The 18,267-nt window shown below is 41.2% G+C and overlaps 1 protein-coding gene across 2 annotated transcripts in view; it reads left to right on the forward strand.

Annotated features, from left to right (window-relative positions):
- The window catches only part of DPYSL4 (dihydropyrimidinase like 4), a 59,450-nt gene extending 41,930 nt beyond the window's left edge, over window positions 1-17,520 (forward strand). For both annotated transcript variants that reach the window (XM_073546386.1, XM_073546385.1), the window contains exons 11-14: window positions 3,422-3,592; window positions 5,200-5,379; window positions 9,809-9,980; window positions 11,442-17,520. In XM_073546386.1, coding sequence (XP_073402487.1) covers window positions 3,422-3,592; window positions 5,200-5,379; window positions 9,809-9,980; window positions 11,442-11,533 — 615 coding nt within the window. In that variant the 3' untranslated portion in view covers window positions 11,534-17,520. The remainder of the gene's footprint in view (window positions 1-3,421; window positions 3,593-5,199; window positions 5,380-9,808; window positions 9,981-11,441) is intronic.
- Window positions 17,521-18,267: the final 747 nt, after the last annotated feature.

Consider the following 18,267-nt stretch of genomic DNA (forward strand, 5'->3'; position numbering starts at 1 on the left):
TATTTACTGGTATAATGAGAACATGCATTTAACATTAGAGCAACAACTAAATGAGCCTGGTGTCAATGTTTGGGGTGGTATTTTGGTATTTCAAGTTTTGGTGTTTTTGGACCTTTTTTTATGGAACAGTCACAGGAGATAAGTATCTCGAAATTCTAATGAAATAAGTTGTTCCCCAGTTACAGCAACAGCCTAATTCAAATGACCTTTATTTCCAACAAGATGGGGCCCCTCCACATTATTCAAGAGTAGTCAGCGAGTTTCTTGATGAAACATTTCCTAATAAATGGATTGGCCGAAGAGGCCTACTTGATTGGCCGCCACGTTCACCAGACTTCACCCCAATGGATTTTTTTCTTTTGGGGAGTACTCAAGGACAAAGTTTATAGTCGAAAACCAAAAAGTGTCAGTGATTTGAAAAATTACATAAGAGATGCATTTCAAGAAACTAATACCCAAAGAGACTTGTGCAAAAATGTTTGTCGAAGCGTAAGAGGCAGACTTCAAAGCTCTGCAGATTGTGATGGTAAACAGTTTGAGCACCTGCGTTGATAGAATTTAAGGGCTTTGTATGATTGTTCAGAATAAAATTTAATTGTCAATGTTATGCTTGTATTAGTAAATATAATTTTATGTATAAATCAAAACAAATGTTATTATTTTCTGTCCACCTGCTTTTGGACCACCCTGTATATATATATGTACATTGAGTATACAGTGGCATGTAAAAGTTTCGGCACCCTTGAAGATTTGTGTGCTCAGATAACTTTGACCGAGGTTCTTACCTTAATTAACCTGTTAGGGTTATGGCTTGTTCACTACCATTGTTAGGAAAGTCCATGTGTTACAAATTTCCCAACTTTATAAACACCCATCTTCTCTAACCTTGTAGAAAAAACAGCAGACATGGGTTCTTCTAAGCAGCTGCCTAGCACTCTGAAAATGAAAATGGTCCACAAAGCAGGGAAAGGCAACAAGAAGATAACAAAGCAGTTTCAAGTTGCCCTTTCCTCAGTTTCAAATGTAATTAAGAAATAGCAGTTAACAGGAACATTGGAGGTCAATATAAGGTCTGGAAGACCAAGCAAAATTTCAGTGAGAGCTGCTGGTAGAATTTCTTGAAAGGTAAATCAGAACCCCCGCTTGACTGCAAAAGATATTTAGAAAGATTTAGCAGACTCTGGAGTTGTGGTACATTGTTCTACTGTTCAGAGACACCTGCACAAATATGGCCTTCATGGAAGAGTCATCAGAAGAAACCTCTCCTGTGTCTTCACCATAAAATTCAGAGTCAGAAGTATGCAAAACAACATTTAAACAAGCCTTATGCATTTTAGAAACAAGTTCTATGGACTGATGAGGTTAAAATAGAACTATTTGGCCACAATGATCAAAGGTATGTGTGGAGAATAAAGGGCACAGAACATCTCGACAACCATTAAGCATGGGGGTGGATCAGTCATGCTTTGGGGTTGTGTTTAAGCCAATGGCATGGGGAACATTTTAGGCCAGGTGCACATGGTCAGTAATTGGCAGAGCTTTGGACACAGCACATTTCCACTGCATCCAAATCGCTGCTGGCTTTTGAACGCAGATGATTCCGCATGTGTTCTTTGAGCTGTGCAGAATCACCGCGTCCAATACATTGTACAGGTGAAATTTGTCTTGCGGAGACTCGTGTCTCCGGAAGATAAATTGACGTGCTGCGTTCTGGAAAGACTCACCCCATGTCCGTCTCCGTGGGTGTCTCTGGACGCATAGTGGACATGGAATTTCTAGAAATGCCATCCACTGTGTTATAGCAGCTGGATGCTATAGGTTGGACGCTGCGGATGTATGCAGCGTCCAACCCACAGTGTTTACTGACCGTGGCAATGTACCCTCACAGGTAGAGTGAAGAATGGATTCAATTAAATTTCAACAAATTCTTGATGCAAACATAACACCCTCTGTAAAAAGATGAAGTTGAAAATAGAATGGCTTCTACAAATGGATAATGATACTAAACACACGTCACAATCCACAATTGACGACCTTGAAAGGCTCAAGCTGAAGGTTCTACAATGGCCCTCACAGTCCCCTGATCTGAACATCATTGAAAATCTGTGGCTAGACCACAAAATAGCAGAGGATGCAAGACGACCCAGGAAGCTCACAGAACTGGAGGAATTCTCCAAGGAAGAATGGATGAAAATCCCTCAAACAAGAACTGAAAGACTCTTGGCTTGGCTACAGAAAGCGTTTACAAGCTGTAATACTTGGCCCATTTTCCTTTTTGCAATTTTTGAAATGTAAAAGATGAATGATTAGATGAATATATATATATATATATATATATATATATATATAGTTTTGCCTAAAATACTAAGGAAATGTGTCATCTTTAATGTTTGCCCTTTTAGAGATAATTTCATCTTCAACTTAACTGTTCATAATAACAGTAATTTTGATCAGGGGTGCACAAACTTTTACATGCCACTATATGCTCCTCATATCTGTGTTGGAATGTGGAACGCCTGCTGCATTGTTTTTTTTCCCATAAAATGACAACTGTTATAGCAAAAAAAACCAATGTATGCCTTTATAGTTATGGGGGCGCCATTTGTGACCATCGTTTGCAGGTTCTGTCGCCGCTGTTGTTTTTGTATTTCTTATGGAGATATTAGCACAGATGAGAACAGAATCTGAGCTGTATGCTGTTAACTCCTTAGCTCCTTCTAGTGGTGGATGGAGGAAGCCAACATTTTATCATTGCACTATTTGTCTTTTTCAGGGAATTGAAGCTTGGTAATATAAAACAGAGCGCCATCCTCTATGAAAATTATACTAAAGGGTTATTTACCCAAATCGCAAGTTATCCCTTATACATGAGATAAAGTATAATTTGCTGATCACTGGTGGTTCAAATGTCGGGACCCCAGTGATCCCAAGATTGGATTTCTGGAGCCCCAAAAACAGGGTCTGCAGTCCTGCATTGCATGAAGTAGAGGTGCGTATGCTCAACCTCTGCTCCTTTCTTTGTCTATGGGACCACTGGAAATAGCTATGGCAGTCCCATAGACAATGAATGGAGCGGAGGCTGGGCATAAACGACTGTGCTCCATTCTTTGTCTTTGGGACCGCTGGAAATAGTTGAGTGCCGTACTCGGCAGTCCCATAGACAATGAATGGAGCTGATGCTGAGCATATGCATTGATGCTCTATTCAGAGCCCCATTCTCCAGTTTCAAGAGCCCATTTTTAAGGTTTTCAGAGTCCCAATTTTTTGATCACTGGTGGTCCCAACGGTCGAATCCCATCCTCACCGATCAGCAAGTCGTTAAAAATACTCCAAAATTCCACATGGGGCTAGAAATACAAGTCTTGTGATGGGTTATATATTCTATTAGAATGATTACTTCCAGATTTCTTCCTAATTTCAGACTCCGGGCAAGATGGATGAGAATGAGTTTGTTGCCGTGACCAGCACAAATGCAGCCAAGATTTTCAACTTGTACCCTCGGAAGGGAAGGATCGCCACCGGCTCAGACGCTGACCTCGTTATCTGGAATCCCAAAACTGTTAAAATCATTTCAGCAAAGACCCATAATCTGGTAATCAGCAGTTTTATCCATTTTTATCTGTTGTTTATGGGACTGTGCTCTTGTGTCCTTTACCGTCACAATATGGGTTGTATGAAGACAGAAAAAAAAGTCTTGAATTATTTCCAGAAATAGCGCCACTCTGTGATCTGTGTCTGAAATTGCAGGCGAGCTCCATATTATTAGTCATACAGATTATTTTACAAGAGGTAACCGTGCCTAGAATGACATTTTCCTGGGCTGTTTCCTATGTAAAGGCTGTATTTTTATTATTCAATATTGGAGGTTTTATTGGTCTTCTGCCTCAGACAGAAATGTTGGAAATACAAAATACTGTAAGTATAGAGTAGAGATACCGATATGAGATTTTCAAGGAGTTTGCAGGTTCTTTGGTTTGTGAAATTAATTTTTCTTAACAAGTGAGCAACTGAGGCATATGGTCAGCGGCACACATTACACATGCCGGACAAGAGCACGCACCAAATAAAGATTAGTGGAGGGCACAGACCTCGGCTATCTTTGTCAGTCCCATTGGCGTTAGATATACATGCTCAATTACAGCTCTGTTCCAATGGGGGACAAGGTACCCTCCAGCACCGAAATTGGTGCCATCAAGGATTAGACATTCACACTTATTTTGTGGAGAAGCAATAAGTGTCAATTCTGGGGAAAAAAATCAAGTATTAGGAAGATAGGAGTGGTAGTCTGTGCTGCTGATGTGGAAACCAAGAAATCCAGAAGACGTAGTTCAGGATTGACCATGAAGTTTATTCTCAATGGATCAACTTCATCAGGAGGCCCACAATAGTTTATCTTCTGGATTTCTTGATATCCACGTTCTACCACTCCTATCATCCTACTACTTGCTTCACATGATGGGATCTCCTGACCTGAGGGTACTGCTGCAGTTCTCAATTCATAATTCCTCGGTTCTGGGTTAAACATCCCTAAAAGGTGAGCAATTATCATAGCCCTCACTTAAACTAATTAGTCCATCGGATAAGACCCTATTGTGCTTGATATTCCTTTGTCTCTTATAGTCTGGAAAATAAACATCTTTGAAACAGATCTTTAATTTTTATATCCAGCTAAGAAGCAGACTGAGCCGCAAGGCATTTAGCAAGTTCACAATAGCCTAATTCATTGACATATGTGACCCAGCTTACTATAGAAACTAGTAGTACGGCTGTAAAGATGTTAGGACAACAATAAAAATGATACCTTTCTTGTAGAAATCCGATGTACCAGTGCTGAGAATCTAAGCATTGAAGCAGTATGCAAATTAACCTGGGAGTGTATTGAGGGTGTGTCATTTGACACGCCCCCAAAGCACTTCCAGGCTATTTTGCATGTGACTTCACAGCTTGATTTCTCAGTGCTGGCACATCGGATTTCTACAAGAAAGGTATCATTTTTATTGTTGTGTTAGCAGCTATTCAGTCATGCCAGTAGCTTCATTAGTAAATTATTCCTGGTAAATCCCTTTTAGCAGCAGTACACAAGAGATTTTTTTACCCCTTCTAGCTTTTGATGCTCAGGTGGTCACTCAGTGGATGCACCATGACTTGGTAGGCGAGACACATCATCACCATAATGATTGACACTGATTTCTCCATCAGGCTGTGGAGCTGAATATATTTGAAGGCATGGAGTGTCATGGAGCGCCAGAATTGGTAATATGTCAAGGGCGAATCGTCTTAGAGAACGGGACCCTCCACGTGAGCCAAGGATCTGGACGCTTCATTCCTAGGAAAACCTTTCCTGATTTTGTCTACAAGAGAATCAAAGCCAGAAATAAGGCGAGTACAATCCAGGCTTCTCCGTATTCGAGGCGATTGTTTTATTGGCAATGTCCGTTGACGGACGAGTAATAGAGGTGTTCTCAGAATAGATATTCATTACATAATTTACATTCCCACTGATTTTAAAGCCAAACATTTGGATCATGTTTTTAGGCTTATATTAGCAGATTTGCATTTAAGGCAAAAACCCGTCTTTTGTTTTTTTTAGGTCTTAAAATGTGAAGGATTTCCTGGCACCAGCAAAGTGAATGAGATTCCTGATGTCTCATGCACACGTTGCTTATTTTTTTCCAGACAGATTTAATCAGCGTTTTTGCAGCAGATTTCATCCATACTAATGAATGGGAAAAACGCAGCAAAACACATGCAAAAGAAAAAATGCAGCAAAAACGCATTAATTTTATGTTGGGTTTTTCCTGTCAACACATCAGTATTTACAACCGATTTTTCACTTATAAATGCTGAATGTGTGCACAGTAATCTGAGCCGCTGTATGGGATAAAGTACAGGATGAGCGTGCACCTCCCCAAATGTTTCCTATGTGATGCATTGGATGTGATAGGTACCACCGCCCTGCAGCTCTGCTCCTCTCTGAATATCACTATGCATTAATGTTACTTTCAGAGATAGGAATATATAAATGTCTCTCCCCTTAAAGTCACAGTTCTCATTAGCCACATGTCTGTGCAGGAATAAATCATACTGTAGTTTTCAGGGAGCCCAATACACCCACATTCCTGACCCCTCTCCACCATGATACTGGAGGGGTTTCTTCCAGGATTTTTTTGCGCCCTCTACTACTGCTATGAGATAGAATCATAGAATGGTAGAGTTGGAAGTGACCTCCTGGGCCATCTGGTCCAACCCCCCTGCTCAAAGCAGGATTCACTAAATCATCCCAGACAGATGTCTGTCCAGCCTCTGATTGAAGACTTCCATTGAAGGAGAACTCACCACCTCTTGTGGCAGCCTGTTCCACTCATTTATCACCCTCACTGTTAAGAAGTTTTTTCTAATATCTAATCTGTGTCTCCTCCCATTCAGTTTCATCCCATTGCTTCTAGTCTTTCCTTGTGCACATGAGAATAAAGATGATCCTTCTACAGTGTGACAGCTCTTCAGATATTTGTAGACAGCTATTAAGTCTCCTCTCAGTCTTCCCTTCTGCAAGCTAAACATTCCCAAATCCTGCAACCTTTCCTCATAAGACAGGGTTTGCAGACCGGTCACCATTCTGGTCGCTCTTTTCTGAACTTGCTCCAGTTTGTTGATGTCTTTTTTAAAATGTGGTGCCCAAAACTGGACACAGTATTCCAGATGAGGTCTGACCAAAGAGGAGTAGAGGGCAATAATGACTTCACGTGATCTAGACTGTATGCTTCTGTAAATACATCCTAGAATTGTATTTGCTTTTTTTGCTGCTGCATCACACTGTTGACTCATATTCAGTCTGTGATCTATTAGTATACCCAAGTCTTTTTCACATGTGCTGTTGCTTAGCCCTATTCCTCCCATTCTATATATGCTTTTTCATTTTTATTGGCCAGATGTAGTACTTTGTAGAATCCTCTCTCTCTCTTCTCTAGTATTAGCTATCCCTCCTAGCTTTGTGTCATCAGCAAATTTAATCAGTTTACCCTCAATTCCTTCATCTAAATCGTTGATAAAGATGTTGAACAATACAGGGCCCAGGACAGAGCCCTGTGGTACCCCACTTGAGACATTCTTCCAACTGGATGTGCAGCCATTTACGACCACTCTTTGGGTCCGATCACTAAGCCAGTTATGAATCCACCTAACAGTTGGACGTCCTTGAACTACAGGTTAAGTGTAAGCAGGAAAAATATAATAATACATAAACAATAATATTTTTGGCTTCTTCAGACAAAATCCATCCATGTTATCCTTGCCGTGTATATAGTAAAATTATATGATAGGATAGCAGTCATATAGCTGCTGATTATTATGGGGCTTCTCCGAGTTCTGCATGCAGACCTATTGCTTCCATTCCATAAACTGGTACTAAATGGTGCCCAAATTAACCCCCAAAAAATAAATTGAGCCCCTCTGTTCTCCATTGTCATAAACTGATACAAATCTGAACTTAGCCTTATTATAAGTCACATTTGGATTTTCTTAAAGGAAATCTGTCAGTAGAATGAACCGTCCTAAGTGATTATATAACAGAAAAAGAAAAGATCATGCCCATAAGTATGGGAGACACCTCAATTGCATATAAAAAATCTCTTTTATTGAATCTCTTTTATTGAACATATACATCAGACTAACACAAAGTGTGTGAGAACAAAGCACAAAAGCACTTAAAAACAATTAAAAATACATATAGTACAAGAAAAAGACCTATCATGAGCCCAGCCTCAATATAAAGGTCTGGGCGAACCACACCAAGTCCTAAGAAAGCCCAGCAATACAATAATAGCTAGAATAGCAATTATTCAATGCTTTTAAATATGCAAAAGAGAAAATAAGTGCAAAAAATGAAAAAAATACTCACAGTACTATATGGGCCCCAGAGAGAGAAGAGTGATAAATCAGCAAAATTCAATCAATTTTGCTGTTCAGAGCACCAAAGAAGCACATGGGATGCATGGGCAAATAAAGAGGAAAGCGCTTTAGAGCAAAAGAGCACATGTGCCCCAAAGCATGAGTAAGCCTGGGCTGCAGTGCAAGTTGGTAGTTACAAGGAACAAGGTGTGGGATAGAGTCCCACGCGTATCGCCACGCACAGGTGGCTTCCTCAGGGAAAGATAATGTGCTTAGTCCCCAACCCCACACATATACAGTAAATACATACAATCCAATTGTTAAAGAGGTTTCCCCTGTAAAAGCAGAGTAAGAGGCAGGACACATGGTGATAAACGTGGTGGCAGACATCTTGTTAAATTGCATGTTTCCTTAATGCCAATAAAGTTTTGTGACTACACATTACGTCAGGAACATGGCGCTCAGTCCCATGCTGGAACCCACTGTGCATGTGCTATAAAGTTTCTATGAGATGTCTGGAGGACGATACCTTTCACAGTACGCAGGCGCTATAGGGGCAATATAAACCCCATAATAGACCATACTGCGCATGTGCTGCTCAATTTACGTTGAGCAATCCAATAATGAATACCGATGCTCGTACGTAAGCGCTCTAAAGGCGTTTTTACACAGGCATCGTCTTCCCTGTGCGCAGGCGCTGTTGGGGCGTTGTAAAATCCCATAATAGATCATACTGCGCATGCGCGGCACAATTTGCATTGAGCGATCCAATAATGAATACCAGTACTTGTACGTAAGCGCTATGAAGGCGTTTATACACAGGCGCTATAGAGACTTCTAAGCACCACTAAAATAGAGATAGAGGGGGCAGTTTCTAAAGCGCAGGTATTAACAATTGCGCAAGTAGCGTGCAGACACTTAACCACCACTAATATAAGCCAAAGAGGCATTTATAAGGCGTCATAAGTCCCATGAATATACCTTCACGTATGCACAGGCACTGTAGGAGCATTGTAAGGCCCCATTTTATAAATGCCTCTTCGGAAGTTTTAGAAGTGCAGCTTCAGCCAATAGCAGCAGATCAGGAAGTCTGTGAGGTGCAGCTTCAGCCAGTAGCAGAAGGTCAGGAAGTCTGTGAGGTGCAGCTTCAGCCAATAGCAGCAGATCAGGAAGTCTGTGAGGTGCAGCTTTAGCCAATAGCAGCAGAGCAGAAAGTTTATGAGGTGCAGCTTCAGCAAATAGCAGTAGAGCAGGACATGATGTCACAGAATGTGATGTTGTTTTGTTAAAGTCTCAGATATGGAATGTGTTGCGTTTAGGACATATTCTTTATACTGTATATAGGACCATGAACAGTATATGATCCCAATATACAACGTCCACCAATAATTACCATGAAATTCACCAGCCTAGGTCCCTCCAGGCAGGAGGGCCCCTTACCTACAAAGCTCTTCTATCGCTCCACAGGTTGTACATATATATGTCCACCATGGTCAGACGTACATTATCAATAACTGGGGAAGGGGAAATCACGGGCAGACGTCTTCACTGCACCCATTCATATATCTATAAAACATGTGAAGATCATTTGAAGAAAACTGGTTGAGCTCAGTGCGAGAAGACCCCTCCCTACATAAAGCATCCGCTTCCTCTTGAGACTAGCCCCTAGGGGGTTGGATAGGAGCATGTCGGGAGGAGTATATCCAGTATTATGCATTTATTTTGGGCGCTAAAGCAGACGAGAATTAGGTCAGCTCATGTAGGCGGTAATTATTCTATAGTCTGGAGGATTAGGACGCTAGTATCCTGGAGGTTAGAGCTGCCGCCTGCTCCAATTACTAACGGCATGAAATTATTTCCATCTTCATTACCCCAAGATTCAGCATAAGAATTTTCCTTTTGTGTCTCGTGTTTCCTTCAGATGGCGGAGGTGCGGGGTGTTCCCAGGGGGTTGTATGATGGTCCCGTTCATGATGTCATAATACCGGCAAAAACAGCAGCACCCACGCCAACCTCAAGAACAGCATCCTGTCCCGGAAAAGTCCAGATAGCGCCTGTCCGAAACCTGCATCAGTCCGGATTCAGTTTGTCAGGTAAATTGATTTTAGATGAAATGACATTAAGTTAAAGTGCCGTAACTTAAAGGGGCCCCATCTGATATAGAGGCAGAAGCCCCGATTCCAGCGACGTGTCACTTACTGGACCGCTTGCCGCAGTTTTGATAAAATTCCGGTAGATCTAGCAGTGCTCTGAATGCTGAGCTATGTATAAACCCACCCACACCGCTGATTGTCAGATGTACACTGTGCATAGGCAGAAAGTTACCAATCAGTGGTGGGGGCGGGGTTAGACTACCTGTGGTATCCAGGCTAGTAGTGCCCCCCTCAACCTATAATATTGCAGCCAGGATGCATTTTTAGAATCAGTCATGGCCAAAAGTATTGGCACCCTTGAAATTGTTCCAGAAAATGTAGAAAATTATCGCAATTACAGATGATTTGTAATACACATGTTATTTCCTTTGTATATATTGGAATAAACACGAAAAAAGAACATAGAAAAAATGGCAAATTGGACATCATTTCACACAAAACCCCGAAAATGGGAAGGACAAAATTGTTGACACCTTTCCAAAATTATGGGTAAACAACTTAGTTTCAAGCATGTGATGCTCGTTCAAACTCACCTGTGACAAGTAACAGGTGCAGGGGAATATGAAAATTGCACCTGAATCCAGATAAAAAAGGGGAGAAGTTGACTCAATCTTTGCATTGTGTGTCTGTGTGTGCCACACAGCATGGAGAACACAAAAAGAGGAGAAGAGAACCGTTTGAGGACTTGAGAACCAATATTGTTGAACAATATCAACAATCTCAAGGTTACAAGTTCATCTCCAGAGATCTTGATGTTCCTTTGTTCACAGTGCGCAACATAACCAAAACATTTTCTGTAACTTCAAGGGTGCCAACACTTTTGGCCATGACTATATGACAGCTCATAAGTGGGTGGCAACTATAGAAAGTAATGCACAGATGCTAATCTGCAGTAACCAGAATTGGGCACCAAACAATATGTGGCGCTGTAGTGTTTGAGCTACATGCACTGTTTACATCAGGTCGCTATCAGAGTAGATATCAGCTAATGTTTGGGGGTGCTGGGTATTGACCCACAATAATCTGATATTGATGACCTATCCTGAGCAGGGGTCATCTATATCCTTGTAATGGAAAACCCCTTTAAATCCATTTTCCATTGTAAGCATTGTCTTCAGTACAATACATAATGGCTAGGAAAAGACATGTGCCATAGGTGGAGAGGAACTGTGTGTTGGCTGTAAAACGAGGCTGGAAATACTCCATCTGCATTGCTTGTCCTATTAGCACCTGCTCTGCTTGCTTTCCCTTTTGTCTAAAAATTACAATTAAATGTTGCTCTGTTTGCCTTCTCTAGCCTCTGTCCATCTATTCTTGGCGGCAGAATGAAAAGTAAATCGTGAATCGTTAATGACGAATGGGCCGTCTGACAAATTAACCCTTTGAACATTTTCCTTGCAGGATCTCAAACAGACGATCACATACCAAGACGCACAACACAAAAAATCGTAGCACCCCCTGGTGGCCGTTCTAATATTACTTCGCTTTCATAGTACTGCGCCAACGTACGTTTAGTTTTCAGAGTTGCGAAACTGCAGAGAAGAAATCAGAAGATTCAGCAAGATGATTTTTTGTGAAAATGGAAAAAAAAAAGTTTACCTGGAGAGTAATTTTAAAGCTATAGAAGGCGCTACACTGGGAATTATTATTGATACTAGGTATGATATAGTGATATTGATGAGAAATTACATGTAAAGGCGACCTGTCTGCTCCCCTGAATTGTCTGCCTTGCAAAACACTTTTATTTCCCTTGTAATAACACTTCTGCATTGTGCTGTTCCTCTGTTATTCCTCCTGAAAGGGTATAAATAGAAAACAATGACAACTGGATATTATCACTATTATCATTCCCATCCTCAATAGGGTGAGTTGTTACAAAGTCTGAGATTATACAATCAGTGCCGCCAGTGTCAACTGTGAAGAGATGCACTGGGGGTTAATGACACCCAATTATTGACTTATTCATATATTTCCAAGAGGAGCAATGGAGGGACAACACAATGCAGAGCTCTAAGAAAAAATGTTCCAAAATAATCATTTCATGGGAAATAAGAGTATTTACTAAAACAGAAATGGCACAAGAGCGGACGGATCCTCATTAAAGTCCACTGGTCACCTGCTAAGAATAAAGGCAGTCACTTTGTGAGCTGAGACAGAATTTGGGAGAATGTAGCCTATCTGTAACATTGCTTATGGCATATCCTTAAAATCTGACTTCACTGCAGCAAATTAACATTTACATGACCTCATGTTGCAGAATCTACATATATTTTCAGGAAGTTCACTGGGGGTGTGTCTGGACCGCTTTGTGCAAGTGCATTGGGCACGCCCCCGGTGCACTTAAAGCCTGATTTGTACATGGCTTTTTCTCTAGCTTTCCCATTACCTGGCACATCAGATATTTACAAAAAAACACTCGTGTTCCCTTTAAGTACAGTTAGGTCCATGTTTAAAAATGATCAGGTTCTAGGTATAAAAAAAAAAAACAGAGACTGACTCGTACAGGTGTCAAAGGAAAATCTCCGTTATGTAAGACACTGGTTCTCTGTGAAACACATACTGTACTTGTTTTGGATCCTTCATTCTCAGGTGAAAGAGTCAATGAAATCACTCTGATGTAGGATCAAAACGTAGAAAAGCAGGAAATGATAATGTAAGGTATGCGAAGTCAGTAAACTGGATGACATAGCGTTAAAAAGTAAGTAAAAAGGCAATATAGAGGTAATATTCTTATTTTAAAAATGCATTTTAGAAAAGTCTAATAGGTGAAGGTCCCAGTGATGGATGTGTCACCTATCTGTTAAATGGGGGTCCCATTTCTTTTATCAGCTGCCATCAGCATCTGTTTTTACTTTTACTATCTATTACTGGCTGCAGAATGACTTAACTGAGAATCTGTCAGTGAGCTCATTCCGACGGTCTGTCAAGGAGTTTGTAGCTCTTCGCACATTTGATTTTTATGTCTGCACGTGGGCTGCGAAAACGGACATACGCACACCCATTGTGTTCAGTGATGGTGCGCACGTCCTTTTTTTCATGCACCACAGACGAAATGCATGCCTCACATGTGCACACTGATGACACATGGATGACATCATGTGTGACATATTCCCAGGAGCTGGTTGCTGAATTGAACTCATCATTGTCACTTGGTCTTCCTGCGATCAGCGAGACCAGGCGATACTAATGGGAGTTGGAGTCAGCAGCCACTGTGTGTGTATATTGTGTATTAAATAAATACATAAAAAACAATGTGGGTTCCCCCTTCATTTTCCTAACCAGCTGAGGGAAAGCCGATAGCTGGGGCTGATGTTTTTATTTATTTATTTTACTCATATACATTGCGCCATTAATTCCACAGCGCTTTACAGACTATTATTATTAATATTATGGAAAGGGTTCAATAGTCATAAAGGTTCCCAACATATTAATAGCAGTTCACAACTGTTTGCTTAGCTTTTACTGGGTATTATAGAGGGGACACCCCCCAAAAAATTATGTGGAATCCCCTGTATCTTTACTAACCAGCAAAGACTAAACAGACAGCTGCGGGCTGATATTAATAGGTTGGGACAGGGTCATGGATCTTGGCCCCCTCCCAGACTACTAGCATCAGCTCTCAGCGCCCCAGAAATGGCGCATCCAATGAATGCGCCAATTCTGGCGCTTAGGCTCCGCTCTTCCCACTTGCTCTGTTGCGGTGTTAAATGAGGTAATAGTTGTGGGGTTGATGTCATCTGTTTTATGGCCACTGACATCAAGCCCAGGGTTTAGTAATGGAGAGGCATCTATAAGACACCCCCATTACTATCCCCATAGTCAAATGTAATAAAGACAAACACAGAGTAAAGTCCTTTATTTGAAATAAATACTCCACAACACTCTTTAACCCATTTATTAACCAAAAATAAAAAAATCAAACTTATCCTCACCTTTCCGCCGATAATCCATAATGCTCATGACCCACGACGATCCCCAACTCCAGATGGAGTGGTGAGAGGTGACATCAGTGATGCGACCTCTCACCATGCCAGCCGAGACAGTCTGAGCTGAGCGTGAGAACCGCTGCCTGTGATCAGCGGTAATGACGTCACCGCCGGTCACAGGCAGCAAGTTGAACATGGAAGAAAATTAAAAGCCTGTAAAAGCCAAATGGTGCAAAAATTCTAATGAGACCCAATTTAAAAAAAAAAACTTTTAGCCCCAAATACATGAATTTAAGTTAAAAAAATGTTCCCAGTCGTGGACCTGATATTAGTTAATGATGACTGTTCTTTAAAGCGAAGTCTCAGATCCACCAGAAGAAGAAGCTCTATATTCTGGCTCTAGATGGGGATCCTCTACTAAAGTATCTCCCCCGCCCACATCCCCAAATTTTCCCGAAGCTCAGAGTGAATACTTAAATGTATGGTTCTCCCTTAGCTCACATAGTGGCTGCCACAGGTTTACTTAAAAGTAATTGCACTGACTAATGTCATTTTAAGAACAACTATTGCCAACAAGTAAAGTACCGTATCGTAATTCCTGGAACATAAATGGGTAATAGAGAGGTAAAAAGAAATTCAGGTTTGCTACATTCCAGGAATCAGACTAGTGACTTAGTCATTAGCTTGTGAACTGCAACCAAGGGTCAGTTCCAGAAAGTAAATGATGTTCCTTCACATGTAACTCTGCTATAAAACATGTCTTCAGCTCTATACTTTTCTTGCATGTATCTAACCCAATATGCCATCCTAAATTACTCAAAAATGCATATACAGATAAGCTATTTCTTTTGTTTTGTGACAACCCTTGGCGATATCCATCAATGTGGATTGTTGAAGTATAACCTAAAACTCTGATGAATCTTGGATTGATGATATATATTAACTAAAGGGTTATTCCCAAAGTGGAAACTTATTAATTATGCACAGGATCGGTGACAACTTGCTGATAACTGGTGGTTCAAATGCTGGGACACCCACTTATCTGGAAAACAGAGCTCTGAAATGCCCCATTGGAATGGCCAATATATATGGAACTGCTGGAGATAGCCTAGCAGCAGAATAAATGGAGTGAAGACTCCCATACTTCTCCATGGGGAAAGTCAACAAGTCTGGATGAATTGCGGCCCCGGTCACTGGACCCCTTGCGGTCACCCATCACCCAGATTGTGAATAAGTGATAACTTGCCAAGTTTGGAATAACCTTTAAAAAAAGCATATAATATGTCAACTGGGCATGTATCAGAAGTGTAGCACTACAAGAAGAAAAAAATGGGGCATAAAAAGCAGCCCAAACACCAGACTATATTGTGCCCATATCCCCTGATGAAGAAAGGACGAAACGTGCATTGGAACAACAGGAGCATGCAATCTGATGTTTATTCCAGTTGAGCAATTATGATATTGTTTTCCAGTAATCTAACACTGACTAGTATGCGGCACATGTATTTGGACTGGTGTATTAGTGCTACGTTTTTCCACTCTGTATATTTGTAGCACCATGCTTTTATCCGTTTATTCTTGTACTTAATTATGAATTTAGTGCTTTTATATTTAATAAAATGCTTTTTATGGGCACCATATATTCTGGTGTCTGGGCTTTTTATGCCTGTGTTTTTTCTTCTTGTAAGTGCTACATAGTTTTGTTTTTTGCCCAGGTTTGCAAGAAATCCTGAAACAAGATAGTGCATGATGAGTCTGTAAAAATAATTTAAAAAAAAAGTTTACCTGGGGAGTACCGAAATTTAAAGCTGTAACAGGCTCTACACATTGTATTGTTATTGCTACTGGTGTGATATAATGATATTGATAAGACATTAGATTTAAAGGGAACCTGTCACCAGGTTTGGCCGATATGAGATACAGCCGCCACCTTTCAGGCCTGGTATATGGTATTCTATAATGATGTATATCTGCCCCCATCCCGACCTGAAAGACAAGAAAAATAGCTTTTATCATGCTGTACTCACCTGTGGGATGGTCCGGTATGAGGGGTGTCGCTCTTCTTGGTCCTGCGCTTCTCTTCTTCTTGCGATGCCATCCTTCCTTCTTGCTTCGTGTGGATGACTCGTCTCTACATCATCCACACAGTGTTACACGGCATCACGCTCCTGCGCAGGTATACTTCTGCGCCCTGACTAGGGCAGAGTAAAGTACTGCAGTGCACGCGCGTCGGGGCCTCTTTTACCTTTCTTGGCGCATGTGCACTATAGTACTTTGCTCTGTCATCAACAGGTAAGAGAAATACGCCTGCGCAGGAGCGGGATGCCGGTAAGAAAGTGTGGATGACGTAGAAACGCGTCATCCACATGAAGCAAGGAGGGCGGCATCTCAAGAAGAAGGGAGGTGGCGGACAAAGAAGAGCGACACCCCACTGACTGGACTGCCTCATAGGTTAGTATAATAAAAGCTCTTTTTCTTCTTGGAGGTTCTGATATACAGCATTATGGAATGCCGTATACCAGCCCTGAAAGGTGGTGGCCATATCTCATATTGGTCAAAGCTGGTGACAGGTTCCCTTTAAAGGCGACCCATGTAATATCAGTTCTGCATTGTGCTGTTCCTCTGTTATTTCCTCCTGAAAGTGTAATGAATAGACACTAATGACAACTGAGTATTATCATTTCCATCCTCTATAGGGTGAGTTGTTACAAAGTGTGGGATTACGCAGCCAGAGCTCCAAGTATTGGAGTGTGAAGAGACGCACGGACGCTGCAATAAATTACACCCAGTTATCTATGTATTCATATATTTCCAAAAGGAACAGCACAATGGTTAATCCCCAATCACTTTATGTTAATCAAAAAGTCATAAAAGTCTTTCATCGAGAAGCGACACATTTTCAGTTACCTATTGGGCCTGGAGTAGGAGTTGGGTCAGGAATAAACATCTGTGAAAACTGCATATTTGTCAATTTTTGTAAGAAAATGAATATTAAATCTTAGTGAAATATCCATATCTTTTTTAGTAGGACTATTATTATAAGAAGAATCCTCAGCGGTCTATTTTTTCTATACATTTAACAAAAGGACAGATATAAATTTCATTAAACAGCAAAAGTGCTAAAATTAAAAATAAATAAAAAAAAAAGTTTCAGAATCATCACCATTAAAAAAAAAAAAGTAAAATAAGAAATGATACATTGATGCATCCGGTGTGAACAGAGGAGAACACACATCATTCTATTCACTGTATATGACCATATCATCATGTAGAAAAGGTTGGTCTCTAGATTTTGCCCCCCGGCCATACATTTGTAATATACCTCGGGACAATGTTTTGGATTATTTTGCTAGTCTGGACTAACATGGATTTAGTTATGACGACCCTTTCACTATTATTTCCTTCCTACTGATCGATTTTCTACAGCGCACCGGACTCCTGGATATCTGCCACCATCATAGTATTTTATATCGTTTGTTATGTCGTTACGCGATGCATGTTAGTATAACTTTTTGTTACATTATTTGTTAAGAATAAAGTTTGTTAAACATTCACTTTTTATGTCTTTTTATTAACATTCCGCAACGTTTTCCTCCCAACATTAAAGCATTAAACCCTATATTGGACATAGATGGCTCAGTGGATAGCACTGCAGCCTTACAGCGCTGGGGTCCTGGGTTCAAATCCCACTGAGGTGCGGGGGTAAGTGACCTTTGGCCGCACAGGAGGGCTTATCTTAGCTATCCCACCGCTGGCACCATGTGATAAAAACAGCAAGCTAGTCTTGCCCTAACAATTTACCGCAGGGGGGTTTATTTTAGTTTTCCCACCACTGCCACAATATGTCACAACCTGTCGGGATTTATGGATATCCCACTTTCCAGTTCCACTTTGGAACGTGCAGCTCTCCGGCGCCCCCCTTATCGTCAGGTCAGTCAGGGAACTACACCTGGCATAATTAGTCGCCGGAGGGCCGCTTGTTGTGCAATGGCTGTTAGGCCCGCTTGCAATGAGGGAGTTATAAATGCTTTGGCCGCAGCCACCTAATCAGCTAATAAAACCTGCTCAGTCACGGCACAGTAGCTCAGTGGTTAGCCCAGATGTTGTCCTGGGTTCAAATCCCACCAAGGACAACATCTGCAAGGAGTTTGTATGTCCTCCCTGTGTTTGCGTGGGTTTCCTCTGGGGTCTCTGGTTTCCTCCCACATTCCAAAAGCATACTGATAGGAACTGTAGGTTGTGAGCCCCATCGGGGACAGTGATGATAAGGTGTGCAAACTGTAAAGCGCTGCTGAATATGT

Source organism: Dendrobates tinctorius, unplaced genomic scaffold (assembly GCF_039654945.1).
Source record: "Dendrobates tinctorius isolate UK_male_01 unplaced genomic scaffold, ASM3965494v1 ptg000147l, whole genome shotgun sequence".
In the NCBI taxonomy this organism is placed as follows: domain Eukaryota; kingdom Metazoa; phylum Chordata; class Amphibia; order Anura; family Dendrobatidae; genus Dendrobates; species Dendrobates tinctorius.